General features: G+C 53.9%; 1 protein-coding gene across 2 annotated transcripts in view; it reads right to left on the minus strand.

Moving 5' to 3' along the window:
• The window catches only part of DFNB31 (deafness, autosomal recessive 31), a 91304-nt gene that overhangs the window by 56787 nt on the left and 17746 nt on the right, over positions 1–16771 (minus strand). For both annotated transcript variants that reach the window (XM_012641204.1, XM_012641203.1), the window contains exons 2-3: positions 10246–10464; positions 310–435 (exon numbers count right to left, since the gene is read on the minus strand). In XM_012641204.1, coding sequence (XP_012496658.1) covers positions 310–435; positions 10246–10464 — 345 coding nt within the window. The remainder of the gene's footprint in view (positions 1–309; positions 436–10245; positions 10465–16771) is intronic.

A 16771-nucleotide genomic window follows, 5' to 3' on the forward strand; every position in this document is an offset into this window, starting at 1 on the left:
GCTCATGGCTTTCTCTTCTCTTCCCTCTCCACGCTCCAGAATAAACCCTGAAGTCAGGGCCATCACGGGCCGTCAGCGGTGTTTGCAAAACAGCAGCCATGATGAGCTGGGGCCGGCCCACTGCCCACGTCGTGCAGGGGGCCGCCCCGCTGCCGCTCTGAGCTGTGAATCCGAGCGACAGCAGCCGAGAGGGCTCCAGCTGGGGCCAGCCCTCGAGATGGGGTGTGACTGCGCTGCTGGAAGTCTGACTGCAATCAGCTGCACGGAGCGCCGGGACAGGTCCTTCCCTCCCTCCACCCCTCTCCTCACCTTGAGCCCGCTGCTCTCTGCCTCAGAGCCCGCGTCCACCCCAGTGATGTAGATGCCAAGGCCGTACTCGGCTCCCCCTCGGATGGTGAGGCCCAGGGACCGGCCATCCCCCAGCACCAGGTTCACCTGCAAGAGGGAAAGGAGAACATCAGAGGGCCTGGGGCAGACACGGCCTTGGGGGGCAGCAGGCTGTGGAGCCCCCTCCCACACCCAGGAGAGCACCCTGATTCCAGCCGGCACGGAGGCCCAGGCCACGGCCTGGAAGATCTCCTAGAACAGCAGTCCCCAACCTTTTTGGCACCAGGGACGGGTTTCATGGAAGACAATTTTTCCACAGATGGGGTGGGGGTGGAGGGCTTGGGGTTGGGTCAAGCGCATAAAAGCCGTCCAATTGCAACCCCCCCCCAACCCCAACAACAACCCCCAACCCCAACCCAAAACCCCAAGCCCTAAAATCCCAAAAGAACCCCCAACACAAAACCCGCCCAAGCCCAAGTCAAAACAAGGGGCCCCCCCCCCGGAAAACCCAAACCCCCCGAACGGAAAAGAAGCCGAGCCCAAGCAACCAACCCAAAAAAGGGGAACCACCGGAAAAAACGAAGAAACCTTCCCTGCCAACCAACCCCCGCCGGGCCACCCCGGTCCCAAAAAGCCAAGGAACGGCAACCGAAAAATTCCGTCCCGCCCCAACCCCGCCCCCGAACTAAAGAAGGAACGTGGGGAAAGCCCCTTCTCTCCCTCTGGGTCGGTTACAGCGGCAGTAAAAGGCAGGCAGTGAGGAGGCCACCTCCGGGGATCCGCTCAGGGCTAACATCCTGGAGCACTTTGAGCTTCAGGTTTTTTGTTGTTGTTTTTTTTCTTTTTGAGACAGAGTCTCACTCTGTTGCCCTGGCTAGAGTGAGTGCCGTGGCATCAGCCTAGCTCACAGCAACCTCAAACTCCTGGGCTCAAGCAATCCTTCTGCCTCAGCCTCCCGAGTAGCTGGGACTACAGGCATGCACCACCATGCCCGGCTAATTTTTTCTATATATTTTTAGTTGTCCGATTAATTTCTTTCTATTTTTTTAGTAGAGACGGGGTCTCGCTCTTGCTAAGGCTGGTCTCGAACTCCTGACCTTGAGCGATCCACCCGCCTCAGCCTCCCAGAGTGCTAGGATTACAGGCGTGAGCCACCGCGCCTGGCCGAGCTTCAGGTTTTTACTGGTTCTTCACAGCACAGAGGACATGGGCCCTGCCTGCACTGGCCACCATTCGCTTAGGCTTCAGTCAGGGGGGTGTTCAGGGTCTCAGCCCAGGCTCCCTCACTGTCCAGCTTCCCTCCTTAGGATCAGGGCTCGGTTCAGGCTCAGGGAAGCCACCATTCTGCCTCCCCAGGGTTTCCTGCCATCCCAGGGTCTCCTGCTATCCCAGGGGTCTCCTGCTATCCCTGAGGTCTCCTGCCATCCCAGAGGTCTACTGCCATCCCAGAGGTCTACTGCCATCCCAGGTATTTCCTGTCTCCTGGGGGTCTCCTGCCTCCTTGGGGTCTCCTGCCTTCCAGGGGTCTTCTGCTCTGCCATCCATCCTGATGGACCATGGTGGCCATTCCACAAACACAGGGAGCACCCACTAAGTGCAGTCCCAGAGCTGGTCCAGGAACCTAGAGATGATGCAGACACAGTCCTGCTCGTGAGGGGCTCACAGTCTAGAGGGGCAGAGAGACCAGTAAACAGACCTTCCCGGTGCAGTGGGGTCAGAGTGTGATGGGCGGCTCAGGTGCCCTGTGGGTGCAAAGAAGGAGCGCTGGTGCTGGCTGGGGGCAGTAGGGGGACAGGGCTTCTTGGCTCGGGACATGGCTGAGTGGTAAGAGGACGCTGAGAGGAATGCAGAAGTGCTGCTGTGCCCCCTGGGGAGGGGCCATGTGCCCCCCAGGACCAAGGCGCTCCTCCCCCAGGGCAGTGAGGCCGTCCCTGGGAACTGCCCTAGGCCACGGGAGCTGCCTCAGCCAAGGTCACACCCCTCCCTGGGAGCAGCGCCTGCCCTGTCCGGTGACTAGCTGGTGGGGGTGGGTAGAAGCTGACCCCTGCCTCAACTCAGGTCAACTCTGCAGGGCCATCCCAGCTCCAGAACGCGCCATGGGACCTGCCAAGACCTCTGCAGTGACGGCATCATGGCCCACTCCTCCCTTGGGTCATTACTGGTCCCCCACTTCTTTGCTGGCATTGACCCCCAGGGCACTGCTGCTGCTGTAACAAGTCACCACAAAGCCAGAGCCTTGAGGCAACATGGGGGTTGTGACCTGACAATTCTAGAGGTCAAAACTGTACGGTGGGCCGACAGGCTGCACCGCTCTGGGGGTCTGGGGAAGAACCGTTTCCTCACCTCTTCTAGCTCCTAGAGGCCGCCTGCATTCCTTGGCTCATGGCCCCATCCTCCACCCTCAAAGCCAGCAGCCCGGCATCTTCCAACCAACCTCTCTCTGCTGCCATCACCCCATCTCCTTTCGTCCGACCTCAACCCTCCAACCTCCCCCCTGTAAGGACCCCGGTAAAGCACTGGGCCCATCCGGGTAACCCAGCATAATCCCCAGTCTCGCGACCACCACTTAATCCCATCTGCAATGTCCCTTTTGCCATACAAGGTCCCACTCACAGCTTCTGGGGAGGAGGAAGAGGACATCTTCAGACAGGCGCCATTATTCTGCCTGCCACAAGCTCTCTCCTATAAACCTCTTTCAGGCAAATCTTGGTCTCTGAGTCCATTCCCAGGAGCCTGGCCTCAGGCGGAGCTCCCCAGAAATGTGACCCCAGAGTCTTGCAGGCCGAGCGGGCAGCCAGGGAGAGAGGAGGGAAGATGAGCAGCACCGGGCACAGACATGGGACAGAGTGTGGCGCTGGAGGTACCAAGGGGCCTCAATGGCCAGAGTGTGGCGGGAGAGGGAAGGGAAGGGCTGAGACTGGCCGGGAGTGGGGGTGGCAGTGAGCCAGGCCGGGAAGCTGGGCTTTGAGCACGACAGTAACAGGCTCAGATATGGACTGTCAGAAGACTCCTGGGGACCGGCAGCAGGAGAGGGGGCAACTTCCTGAAGACCCCCCCATGAGAGGGTGTGCGCCTTCAGATGGGGGAGGAGGGCAGGGGGACTGGCTGAGGGCAGAGTAGGCAGCTCCTGCCTGCAACCCCCCTTACACCCACAGGACAGCCCCCTCCACCACACTGCACCTTCAGGGCATGGAATGAGCCAGACCCCACCCGGGGGCTGCACACTAAGGCTCCTGGAGTCAGTCCCCCCCGCCCCCCGCCAGGGTCCCTCCCAGCTGTAGGACAGAGCCGACGGAAGCTTGGGTGTCCTTGCAGCCCAGCCCAGGAACACCCAGATGGCAGCAGCTGTCTGCAGCAACCACCTCTGAACACTAAACACGAAAACAAACCTCCCCACCTCCCTGCCCCCTTCCCGTGCATTCTTTACATTGGAATAAAATTGAGTCTTTATCACAGAAGTGTAACAACAGTTCTATCAGCCACAGGGTAATCTGCCTCGATCACTCGCTGGAAATTCAACTGGCTTTGGCATGAACCAGAATTCATCTACGGGAGATGAAGCCGTGAGAGGCAGCCCGGCCTGGTGAAAATAATGCCACTACCACTAATAATAGTAATACAATAACAACTCGCTGCATCGGTCACTGAGCGTACTCAGCATCTCCTATGTCCCAGGTGCTGTGCTCAGCACTTTACATGCATGACCTTGTTTAATCGTCACTCCTCCTCCATGGTTTCTGCAGCATCCCCATTTTCCAGATGAGGAAACTGAGGGGTGAAATGATGGGGCTGAGGTTGATACAGCTGGGAGCCCAGCCCGCCTGCAGAGCCAGCGTGTAACCAGCCCAGCCCCCTGCTTCTCACAGGCCTGCATTATGCTCTGATTTTGCCCCTCACTCCTGGGCACCCTTGGGGCAAGCCCGGGGCCTCCCCGAACCTCCGGTTCCCCGTCAGTAAAATGAGAATTGTGCAACCTGCCTGGGGCATGCACTGCCGGTGGCCCAACCACAAGACATCACCCTTCCTGCCTTGCCACGGAACCTTGGGAGGCTGTCTGCAAGGATCATGGGCAATGACCAGGTAGGGTCGCAGGGGGCATTTGAGTCCTGCAAATGGCTGTTCCTGTCCCCATCACTCCCCCGAGCAGATTCCAGGTGCTGACCAAGATCACAGGCGCTGTGGGCAGGTAGGCCCTGCTGCCTCTCCACCCAGAGGGAGCTGCCCCAGTGGCTGTACAGAGGCTGGACCCAAAGGGCCAGAGCCAGGGGACACTGAAGGAGCCAGGGACAAGCCTAACAACGTGAGCACGACCTGCCCCGGCCACTCACTAGCTGTGCAGCCTGGGGCAATTCACTCAGGCTCTCCATGCCTCCATTTTCTCATCCGGAAAATGGGCATAATGACACTATCTGCAAGGACTTTAGAGGTTTGGCCTATGAGTCACACGATTCTGAAAACCATATTGGAATCTGAAAACTGCAGTGCAGAGATAACTGCTGGGAAGCTGCGGCTCCATCACCAGGTTAACAAGCCCATCTCCAATAAAAAAGGGTGACGGAAGTGTAAGTGTGGTGTGCAGAAGCAACAGAAGCAGGAGAAGGAAGCCTCTCCCGAAAGCCTCTGAGATTCTGCTGGGCGCTCAGCACGGGCCCAGGCTGAGCCCCTGCACCTTCACACTCACAGCCCAAGGACAGGTGGTCGGTCCCGCAGCCCAGACTGGGGGAGGCACGGAGGAGCAGCAAGCAGGGGACGCCTCCGCCTCAGAGAAGCGTCTGGAAACGTCACGCTCCTTCCCTCCACCCCAAGGACCCCACGGCAACTCACTCGCTCTCCCATCAGATACAGCGTCCTCTCCCCCCACCCCCAGCTCCGTAAGCTGATTCAAACCATCCTCCACGTCAAATGATTTCAAAGAAATGAGCTCACCCCACTCCACCCAGGAACAATCTCTTCCTGAATATGCACACAGGAGGGAAGACCAGAGGAGTACTGGAACCCTCCCCCAAGGTGCATTTTCCACCTCTGAAGGTCACCTTGACTAGAACCGGAAACATCTTTACTGGCTCCAGAAGCTCTTTTTTTTTACTTAGCCACTCCCACCCCTCTTGAAAAATGAACTTTGCACCTGTTCGTTTTCAGGATCTTGCTAAAGGTCTTTGCATACCTGGAATTGACTTTGATCTTCTTCCCCCACCAGCCAGGAGGACACCCAGCTAGTCTCCATGGCCTGCAGGAAAGGGTGCTCCCCAATGCACACACTCCTAGCCTGGCTCCTCAGCCCTGCAGGAGCCGCTTCCATGCTACTTCTCCAGCCTTGTTTCACAGCCAAACGATACCACAGAGGGCCCATCCTGCTGTCTGACCTCCAGCCCATTGTCATCTGTTCCCTCTGTCTGGACCACCTCTCCATTCCACTGCCACGTGGTCAAACCTCAAACGCTGCCTCCTCCAGGAAGCCTTCCCCAGTCTCTCTGGTGGGCAGGCCCTCCCTCCTCTGCACACCACAGAACTCTCCCTGTCCCTTTCACAGGGCATGTATCACATCCTACCTCACAGAAGGTGCCAGAACAAGTCCTTTCCAGGATTAAGGGCTCACTAGGGGGCACCCCAAATTTGCCTCCTCATGCTGGGGTGGTCAAATAGGGTAATGGTTAGGATCAAGATCTTGGAAATAGAACTAGCTTTGCCCCTGAACACCACCATGTCCCCACTGTGACCTCCAGCACTGTCACACCCATAGCATGGCTACTATCCAAAAAACCAGAGAATACGAAGTGTTGGCCAGGATATGGAGAAATTGGAACCCTTGTGTACTACTGAGAATGTAAGGATGCAGTCACTATGGAAAACAGTATGGTGGTGGTTCCTCAAAAAATTAAAAAGAGAATTACCATATAATCCAGCAATTCTACTTATGAGTATATGCCCAAAAGAATTGAAAGCAGGGTGCCAAAGACATATTCATATACCATGTTCATAGCAGCACCATTTACAATAGACAAAAGGTGGATACAACCTGAGTGTTCACTAAGAGATGAATGGATAAACAAAACGTGGTATGTACCCATGCTACAGATGGAATGTTTATGTCCCCACCACAAATTCATATGTTGAAACCTAATCCCCAATGTGATGGTATTTGGAGGTGGGGTTTTGGGAGGTAATGAGGTCATGAAGGTAGACCCCAGAAGAATGGGATTAGTGTCTTTATAAAAGACCCCCCAGAGAGCTCCCCGACTCCTTCCACCGTCAGAGGACACAGCGAGAAGACGGCACTATGAACCAGGAAGAGGGCCTTTGCAGACACCAAACCCACCGGCACCTTGATCTTGGGCTTCCCAGCCTCCAGAACCGTACGAGATAAATTTCTGTTGTTTATAAGCCAACCAGTCTCTGACATTCTGTTATAGCAGCCCAAACTAAGAGAGTCTGCAATGGAGTATTATTCAGCTTTAAAAAGGAAGGAAATTCTGGCCCATGCTACGACATGGATGAACCTGGAGGACGTTATGCTACGTGAAATAAGCCGGTCACAGAAGGACAAATACTGTGTGATTCCATTTATGGGAGGTACCTAGAGTGGTCAAATTCATAGACACAGAAAGTAGAACGGTGGTTACCAGAATCTGGGGGGACCTGAGAAGTGGGGGCAGGCAGGGATGGGGAGTTGTTGTTTAAAGGATTTTAGTTTTGCACAATGAACAGAGGTCTAGAGATTGGCTGCACAGCAGTATCAATGCACTTAACAACACTGAGATGTACACTTAAAAAATAGTTAAGATGGTAAATGTAATGTTTTGTGTATTTTATCACAATCTAAAAAAAAAACAAAAACAAAAACTCAGAAAACTTGAAATCTATCACTCTGCCCCTAAATTATTTCTCAGTCTTTTCAAGATGGGAGAACTCAGCAAAGAACAGTGTATGTGGGTCTGATCAAACAAGACTTAGATTCCAACGCAGCTACCATTTATCGAGCCTCTACTGTGTCTCAGGCCTAGGCAATGTGTTTCCACTTTAATTTAGTCATCATGTAATAAATACTCACTGAGCTTCTCCACTGTTCCAGGCACTAAGGATGTGCCAGGCCTCAAAACCACGCCCCTTCCCACCACGGAGCCTGCACAGTGGTGAGCAGAGTGGGCCTGCTATGGTGTCCCTGTCACAGAGGAGGAAATGGGCTCACACAGGCCTGGCCCCAGTGTCTTGCCACCCTTGCCACACCGATGCCATCCCATCTAACCCCCCAACAGATCGATTCTTAGTTATTCTGGCTATAAAGGCTGAGGCTGAGCACGGAACGGGAAGCCATACGACACACAGGCTGCACCTGCCCCTCTTCACTCTGGGGAACTGACAGTGGTCTGAGAGCGGACAGGTCTGATTCCCCAAGAGCTACCCACGTTCCTCCCTTCTGCTCCTTCTGCTCCTGCCTTCAGCCTCACAGGACGGCCATCGCTCTGCAGCATGGAGAACATTACTGGGAAGGGCTGCAAAACTGAAACCCACTTCAGTGGACAGCATAAAGGGTTTTCAAGGGTACTCGGCTACACGTGTGATTTTCTACCTCATTATTCCCTGAGAACCCACTTCCTGAGAGGTGCACCTCTGTTGAGGCTACATTTAGGACCTCTGAAGTTTGGCACAGAGAGTCCAAGAGTCTCGTCGCAGCTTTTTGGAACATCAGAAGATGGGACCAGGCCGCTGGAGAGAAGAGAATCAGAGCCCACCAGGGCCAGGATCCAGCAGCAAGGGCTCCAGAGACATTAGCCCACCCTGCTCCCCAACAGGGAAACGGGGGTCTCCACATCCTGCTAGGAGGAGGAGAAATAGGGAGGAGGGTAGACGCTTCAGTCCAGAGCTATGCGATCGGGGAAAGCCCTCTCTGGTGTGGTTCTGGGTACTTCCCGCCTCCTCTGGTATCTGCATCCTCCCTGGGGCATGATTCTTTCTGCCCTCTGCATTCTCATAGAAGTTGCTCCAAGACTCCCTGAGGGCACCTCATCTACCACCTACCCTGGGACCCGCTCAATTCCAGCAGTGTGTTTTGAAGACGCTGGCTGCAGTCCTACCTCAGGGCCTTTGCATATGCTGTCCTTGCCACTTGGGATTCTCAGTTCCTAAAATGGGACATGGCGGCTCCTTCTGCCTCTCTAGGTCTCAGCTCAGAAGCCATCTCCTCAGAGAGGCTCTCCCTGACCACCTCATCTGAAGCAGTCCCTCCCTCCCTCCCCATCACCCTCTACCCCCTTCTGATTTCATTTCCATCAACTTTCACCATCTTAATTATCTTGCTCATTCGTGCTCATTTTTGGACTGTTGTCTCCCTCTCCCCGCCACCTCCAAACTCACTGGAAGCTTCCACAGAGCAGGACCTCTCTCCTGCCCATTGCTCTTCTCCCGCCTCCCGTGGCACCAGCAGGCACACCACAGGTGCTCAGGAAGCACCAGGTGACTCACTGAATGGGTCCTAGTTGCCGCAGTGCTTAGCCTCCAATTCCTTATCTGTAAGATGGGGACAGTGACACCTACCACCGGGCAGCTGTGAGGACTCAGCAAGATGTCGTGAGAACTCTCAATCAATGAGAATCTCTACTCTAAGCTCATGCAAAGGGCTCGAGGAAAAGATAAAGCACGTTCTCTGCCCAGCACTGGAAGGCTGCCCTTGAACATGACTTAACATCTCTCAAGATTGCCAGAGAGCAACGTGCCTTGGTGGGGAGGGGCAGTCCAAGCCCACCCAGCCCTGGCAACCTTGAAGCAGCCCTGGCGGGCTGCTGCAGTGCATACCAATGAGGTACCCTGCTGCTGCTCGCCTCCAACAGAAGCCACTCTGATCTCTGCCTCGTCCTGCATATTGACGTTTGCGCAAAGAACACAAAACACATTAAATAAACGTTACAGTCTTATCGAAAGGAAAAGGAGAGCTGAGAAAGAGTCTCCAGAGGGAAGGCGCTTGGCTCGGAGCCCCAAGCTGTGTGGCCTCCTGGCTGTCGGTGTCAAGGTCCTAAAACCAGAGAGCTGCCTGCAGGAGCTACGTCCTTGGTCCCAGGAGCAATCAAGGGGCCCAGTGCAGACGGCACCCAGAGAGAAGGTTAAGGCATCAGGGGACCGTCTCAGTCTTTTTGTTTTTTAAGAAACAGTCCTGGGCCACCTGTAATCCTAGCACTCTGGGAGGCTGAGGCAGGCGGATTGTTTGAGCTCAGGAGTTCGAGACCAGCCTGAGCAAGAGCGAGACCCCGTCTCTACTAAAAATAGAAAGAAATTAATCGGACAATTAAAAATATATAGAAAAAATTAGCCGGGCATGGTGGCGCATGCCTGTAGTCCCAGCTACTCGGGAGGCTGAGGCAGGAGGATTGCTTGAGCCCAGGAGTTTGAGGTTGCTGTGAGCTAGGATGACGCCACGGCACTCTAGCCCGGGTAACACAGACTCTGTCTCAAAAAAAAAAAAAAAAATAAAGAGGTGCCCTGAGCTTTCTCTCTCGCCCTTTCCTGGGGGCTAGGCTGGGGCCCTGGTGTGGCCCAGCTTCAACCACTAGAAGGGGCGACACCCTAGGGGATGGTGGACGGAGGGAATCTGGATCCCAGAGTAAGTCCTGGAGCAGAGCGGTGCTGCCCCTAGACCACACTGTCCCCTCTTTTCTGCTACATGAGGGAGAAAGAGTCTCTCCCATTTAAATCACAGTATTTGGGTTCTTTTATTGCAGCAGCTTAGCCTTTATCATAATATACGCTGCACAGGTCAAAAAGAAAAGAAAAAGATAGAAAAATCAATACCCTTCAGTAGGGGCTTGAGGGAGAGCCCTGAGAGAACCAAGGCCCTTCTTCTAGAAGCTTCAAGAAGCTTCTCTGTTCCGGGTTTGGAAGGAGAACATGGTGTCTCAGGGGCCAGCCTCCTTCCCACACCCTGCTTACCTTTTTCTCATCCCCGCCTTGCAGGAGGTGCAGGGTGCTCCTGCGGTCACCCTCCTGCTGCCTCAGGGCACTGCCGTGGGGCTGGGACAGGCCCGAGGGGGGCGAGATGCTGCGGCCCTGCGGGTCCACCCAGGTGTAGATGTGGTTGGTGACGTAGCCCCCAGGGATGCGTCCTGCTGAGTACACGGACAGCACCAGCTTCTTGGAGCCCTTCAGAGCCTAGAGAGAGAGGGACACACAGGTTAGAGAAACGAGGAAATAAGGGACACCCTCTCATTACCCAGACCTCACTTCCTCTCAAGACCCCATACGGGGGGAGGAAGCCAGCCCCCAAGTCCTTTTCTTTTTAAAGCCCTCAGTTTTGTCCTATGGAAACAAGGACATCTGTCCCACCCCTCTCGTGAAGTGGTCCAAACACAAGAACTGTGATCTCTCAGGATACCTGTGCAGAAAAGGGTTAACACTGCAGGCCTGAGGCTGCTGTCCTCAGACGGACCTGCCTGCAAGGCCAGCCTGTGGCTGGTGTCTGGGAACTTGGACTCGGACAGTGTCCGCACCATTCCCTAACAGATACATGTGGCTCCCTGTACGCAGACTGTGCAAACAGTGTGGTTTGTGCTGAACACCTGCTTTCCTTCTGGGGGTCTGGAGGGTAGACGGTGTCTACGTGTCCAGCCCCTAGTAAAATCCTTGAGTGGTCTCTAATGGGCTCCCCGATAGACAATAGTACACACGCGTTGTCACAGTTTGATGCTGGAGGAATTAAGCGTGTCCTGCGTGACTCACAGAGAGGAGACCCTTGGAAGTTTGTGCCTGGTTTCCTCTGGACTTTGCCAATGTGCCTTTTCCCTGTGCTCGTTTTGCTTTCTATCTATTCGATGTATGAACCTTAGCCACAGGTACAAGTGTGTGCTGAATCCCATGAACCTCTCCAGTGAATCACAGAACCTCGTGTGGTCTTAGGAACCCCGATAAGATACCAGACAAGAGCGTCAAGAGATACAAACATTGATAGCAATGGCTTAACATGTATAAAGGCCTGCCTGGGTCAGGCACTCTGCTCTGCACCTGGCCTGCATTATCCCATGAAATCCTCACGGAACCCAATCCTGGTGGGGAGGGATCTTGTTACTTAGATGAGGAAATGGAGGGAAATCACACACAGTGAGCAAGGAGTTCCTTTCCCATAGCAACTGACGTTGAGTGTAGACACCACCTTGATAGTACATTTTCCAGTGTGTGGTTGGAAGAACCACATGGGGACGTGAGCCCAAGCTCTACGGCCTGGGGTGGAAGCTCGGATCCACCATATTGCTTTCCTACAAGGCACCTGCAGCTGAGATGAAGATGTTTATGCAGGGAGACAGGCACGTAGCCCCAGGATTCCCAGCAAACACATCCCATGGTAGGGACTGAATGCGTAGAAGCCTTACTGACAACATGACGGTACCTTGGAGATGCACCTTTGGGAGATAATTAGAGATACATGAGGTCATGTGGGCTTTGTATGAAGAGAGGGAAAGTTCTGGTCTTTCCTCCACATGAAAACACAGCAAGAAGGCAGCAGTCTGCAAGCATGGAAGAGAGCCCTCACCAGAACCTGACCATGATGGCATCCTGATCTTAGACCTCCAGCCTCCAGAATGGTGAGAAATTAAATTTCTATTGTTTAAGCCACCCAATCTATGGTATTTCGCTATGGCAGCCGCAGCTGACTGGCTGTGTGACTACGATGGTATCTACACATACTGAAATTTTATGCTGCCATGGGAATCATGTTTACAAAGAGTTTGTAATGCCACGGAAATGTGAGATATTTTAATCTTAAGTGGGGTTAAAAGATTACAAATCATGTCACACGATATGAACTCGGTTATGTTAACAGAAACATCATACAGGAAAAATGAAACAAAACCAAACCGAGAAGCCATATGTCAAGATGCTAGCAGCGCTTCTCTCTGGGTGGCAGGGTTATGGGTGATTATTATTTTGCTCTTCCTGTTTCAATATTTTCCAAATGTTCCACAATGAGGGCACATTGCTTTCAATATTGAATAAAAAAAATATGCCTAAGAAGGGGGAGGGGGCACTTAGCTCTCTCTCCCCAGGGATTGCCCCAACTTGCCACACTCTCAGCCCTACTGATGCCCCAATACTCCAGCAGACGACTGGACCAAGGGCTGAGCTTTCAAAGACGGCGGGGAGCCTGGCTGGGCAGGGCCTGCGGGAAGAGGTGACTCTGACATCCAAACCTCTCCCAGAGGAAGAAGAGAGCCGGGAGGCGCCTCCATTCCCCCTTAATACCAGTCCCGGTGGAAGGATAACAAGAGGATAGCGGCTCTCCAAAATTCTGCTTTTAAAAAAGACTTTTGAGAAGATGAGCAGGGAAAGATTTACAATGTTCTTTTAGCACTCGCTCCCCTGACGCAATAGTCAGGGAAGTCAAACCTCTGTTAATTGGGAGAGGCAGGACGGAGCAAGCCTGAGACCGAGTGGGCTCCTGCCAGAACAAAGTGGAAAGTGGGTCCCAGGGCACAGGTGGCGTCGGCAGAAGCCTCTGAGGCTACGCTGTCCTCTCTGTCCCCTCACGTCTTCCCGACCCCTGTACCCTGTTCCCTCCTCTGTGAGGGCACAGCTCACTGCGCTGATGCTGGTCCAGCCAGCCCGCCTCCTGCTCTGCTCCCTCCCAGACACCCTGGGGTTGGGCCCCACCATTCATCCAGCAAGGGCTGACCAAGGGCCTGCTGTGTCCCTGCCGTGTGCCAGGCGAGAGGAAACACAGTGGGCGTAACCTCATGATGCTTGCAGCCTGGTGAAAGACAAGGCATTGCCTGGTGCACAGTAGGTCCTCATGACACTTGTGCCTGGTAAGGGACAAGGCATTGCCCAGCACACAGCAGGTCCCCCTGATACTTGAGCCTGGTAAGCGATACGGCATTGCCTGACACACAGTAGGTCCTTGTTACCCTTGTAGCATGGTGAGAAACAAGGCATCCACAGGTCCACAGTGGGTCCTCATGACACTTGTGCCAAGTAAGAGATAAGGGACTGCCTGTCACACAGTAGGTCCTGAGAAAAGACTGGTCTGATTGGGAGAGAAAGTAAATACTGACCCCCCGCCAAAACCCATCACTCACAGGCATTCTCCTGCAGCCACGTCTGATTTGGAAGGTCGTGCTAGAGTCAGGAACAGAGATGTGTGAGTGGAAAGAACAACGGATTGTGCAGCCAGGCGGAAGGAGACTTGTCGCACTTCTGCTGCTTGTTACCAGAGAGTCCTTGGGCCAGCTACTTCCGCTCACGAAGCAGCATGTGTGAACGGAGGAGGAGGACGATTCCCACCTCCCGGGGCAGTGTGGCTTAATGAGGCAACGTGCATGAAGTTCAGCGCCTTGGCACACAGTAGGAACTCAGCACATGACACCGCCCGCTCCCCCCTCTGCCCCAGCGTGTCTGCGTGGAGAAGGGGAACGAAGCTGCAGAATCAAAGCACTGTCCAAGGAGTTAAAAAAAGGCGAGCGGGGGAAGAATAAAGAATAATGCGCAGAGCATCATTTGTATTCTTTATTGCTGGCAATAGTAGGATCCTCTTGGTCAGTTCTATAAATAGGCAAGCAGCAACCTTGAGAGCTGGAGGAGGTTAATGCTTCGGATGAGAACACCACGGAGAGCCAGCGCTGGAGAGGGCCCGGCAGGTCACTGAGTCTCCCACGTGCTATGCCCCCAAAGCTTTCCAGAAGGGGACCCTGAAACCCCAAGCTGGGAAGGGACGGATAGGGTAGGGACATGAGAGGCACAGCCCAGGACACAGGAGGCCAGCCCTGGGCAAGCCCTTGGCCCTCTGTGCCTGTGCCTCAGTTTCCCCATCACAAGACCATGGGACCAGAAAATCTGACACCGTTTGAGCTTTGACCATTCCACTACCTCTGATTTTTGGCTCTTCTTTGGGCACAAATGTGGGGGTTTCAGTGGGTCTTGGAGAGCAAGACCCTCTAAATCCTCCTCTGCCGCTTTGTTTTTTTTTCTGGCAAAACTGAAGAAAAACAACAAGATTCCTGAGACAGCACTTTCGACATCTACGAAGGCTCTCAGAATATGGCCTCAGCGCAGTGGCCATCAGAACCCCATGGGACTGGCTCCACCCGTCACTTTTTTTTTTTTTTAATGAGACAGGGTCTTGCTCTGTCACCCAGAGTGATCCTCCTGTCTCAGCCTCCTCAGTAGCTGAGGCTACAGGTACATGCCACCATGCCCAGCTAATTTCTAAAGTTTTTTTTTTAGAGGCGGGGTTTTCACTATGTTGCCCATTCTGATCTGGAACTCCTGGCCTCAAGTGATCCTCCCACCTCGGCCTCCCAAATCCATTGCTCTTTAATGTAATGAAAATGTGTGTGCATCTCGCAGGGAAGAGGAAGGGGGTGGTCTGAGGTCTAATGCCTTCCTGCCTCCATTTTTGCAATCGCCTGCTTATTTTAAAGGGCGCCATTCAACAGAGGAGTTAATTCCTAAAGAAAGCCGGCTGCTTCTCGCTCCATAGTGACTCCGCCGGCCCTCCACACTCACTCACCACTGCCGCCTGCAGCCCTGAGGGTCAGGCCACCGGGGGATGGTGAGTCCTCGCTCACGGTCAGGTACTCCAGGGCCATCCACTTCACTTCCCTCGCCAGAGCGAGCCTCCCTCGCAAGCAGCCGTAGCAACTGAGAAAGCTCTGGCCTGTCAGACAGAGGCCCAGGCATGTCCCCGCTGTGCCAGTGGCTTGCTGGGTGACCTGGGGCCACTTCCTCCCCTTCCTAAGCCTCGGTTTCCAGCCACGAGTAGGTTGGACATGGTGTTTGCTAACGTCTTGCCCCAAGTTAAACTTCTATGTCCCTCTGGTTCAGGGCTGCACTTAGAAGGAACAGCTATGTTTACTTACACAGTGGTCAGGGTCGCTCTAGCAGAGAGGTGGGGGCTTTGGGACATCCAGGGATAGACTCCAGGCAGGCCTGAGGGTGGGGCCGAGGAAACTGTCCTCCGTTTCTCCCATCCCAGGAATGAGCACTAGAACCGTGCTGCTGGGGTTGCTACCAGGTCACTGAACCAGATCCTCGAACCTGGTCCAGAACGTGGGACTTTGAGGTTCTACAGAGTTTAAGAAAACACCAGGAGGGCAGACGGAGACTCTCAGGCATGCAGGGAGCACACCCCAACCCAGCACTGCCGCAACTGCAGCAAACCTTTGAAGGGACTTGAAGGCCGGGGAGTTGCCCCTCCACTGGGGCCACAGCTATGTCCTTATTCTTTGGAGACAGCCGCCTGCAGGGGGGTGAACCACATCCAACACCTACAAGAGAGCAACCTGCAAGCTCTACCTGCGCGTGCCTATCCCACCATGTCTTCCCAAATCGACTGCCTATTAGCCGTGCCACCTCACGCAAGTTACCAAACCTCTGTCCGTCTGTTTTCCCTCCTGCAAAATGAAGATCGTGAGTCCACTCTCTCCTGAGCTAAAGGAGCCCTGTTAGCACAATGCCTGTCACTTAGGAATTCAATGAGCTCTGGCTAAAAGGAAAAAAGGTAAGATCCAAGGAGAGCCCACTGCCGGCAGGGACGGTCATCAGAGTGCTATGTTCCCATGCTTGTCATCACGTGTTCACCGGCGAAACTCGACCCAGGGGCATTCCACCAACCCAGATCATAGCGAAATCTCGATCTGACCCAGCAGATGGCATGGCTGAGATACCATCCATCACCAGACGGCTATTCAGGTGGCACGTAATGATTATGGAAATGTAAATTATATGTGTTATGTCTTCAAACTTAATAACTTGCTACTTGGATTAATGCTCTCAGGAGGCAAATCTGCCTCACTCAGCTCTTTGGAGCTGTCTCTGAAACCCGAAAATCATAGACCAGGCTGACACAAGTCTCTGCGCAGCGGAGGAGTGAGAAATGGAGTGGAGAGGGTCACAGGGTAGGGAGACTGATGGGACGTGTGAACACAGCAGATGTGTGTATGCCTCTGTGTTCTAAAACATGCGCCGAGTGCAAGCATGAAGTGTACCACAAGCTCACGAGACTATCAGGTTACTGTGCTGAGGAGCGTATGCCAAAGAAGCGTTCTGAAACAGTCCCAAGTAAGGACACGTAATGGTGATTTATCCAGCTTATTTCAGGGCATGGACCTTAGGGGACAAGCTTTTTGCTTTTCGGGAACAGAGATTCTCAACTTCAGGAAGGAGAGGCTGGTCCAAGACGCAAGTTAGTGACCTGGAAGGGAGGAAAGGATGATGTACACCTGTTCTTGACTTCGCCTTGATCAGCTGGGGCTCTAGGGTCAGACACACTGAGCAATGCTCCTGGCTCTGCTGATGACTTGCTGTGTGACACTGGAAAAATTACCTAACCTCTCTGTGCCTGCTTCTACATTAAAAAAGCAACAAGGATTTTTAAGTTAATGTAAACTGTTTATACAGTACCTGGCACATAGTAGGTACCAAATTCATGCTAATTCCCTTCCTGAGTCTGCCAGCTCCTTCTCCCAAA

The sequence above is a fragment of the Propithecus coquereli genome, unplaced genomic scaffold, assembly GCF_000956105.1.
Source record: "Propithecus coquereli isolate 6110/MARCELLA unplaced genomic scaffold, Pcoq_1.0 Scaffold163, whole genome shotgun sequence".
NCBI classification, from domain to species: domain Eukaryota; kingdom Metazoa; phylum Chordata; class Mammalia; order Primates; family Indriidae; genus Propithecus; species Propithecus coquereli.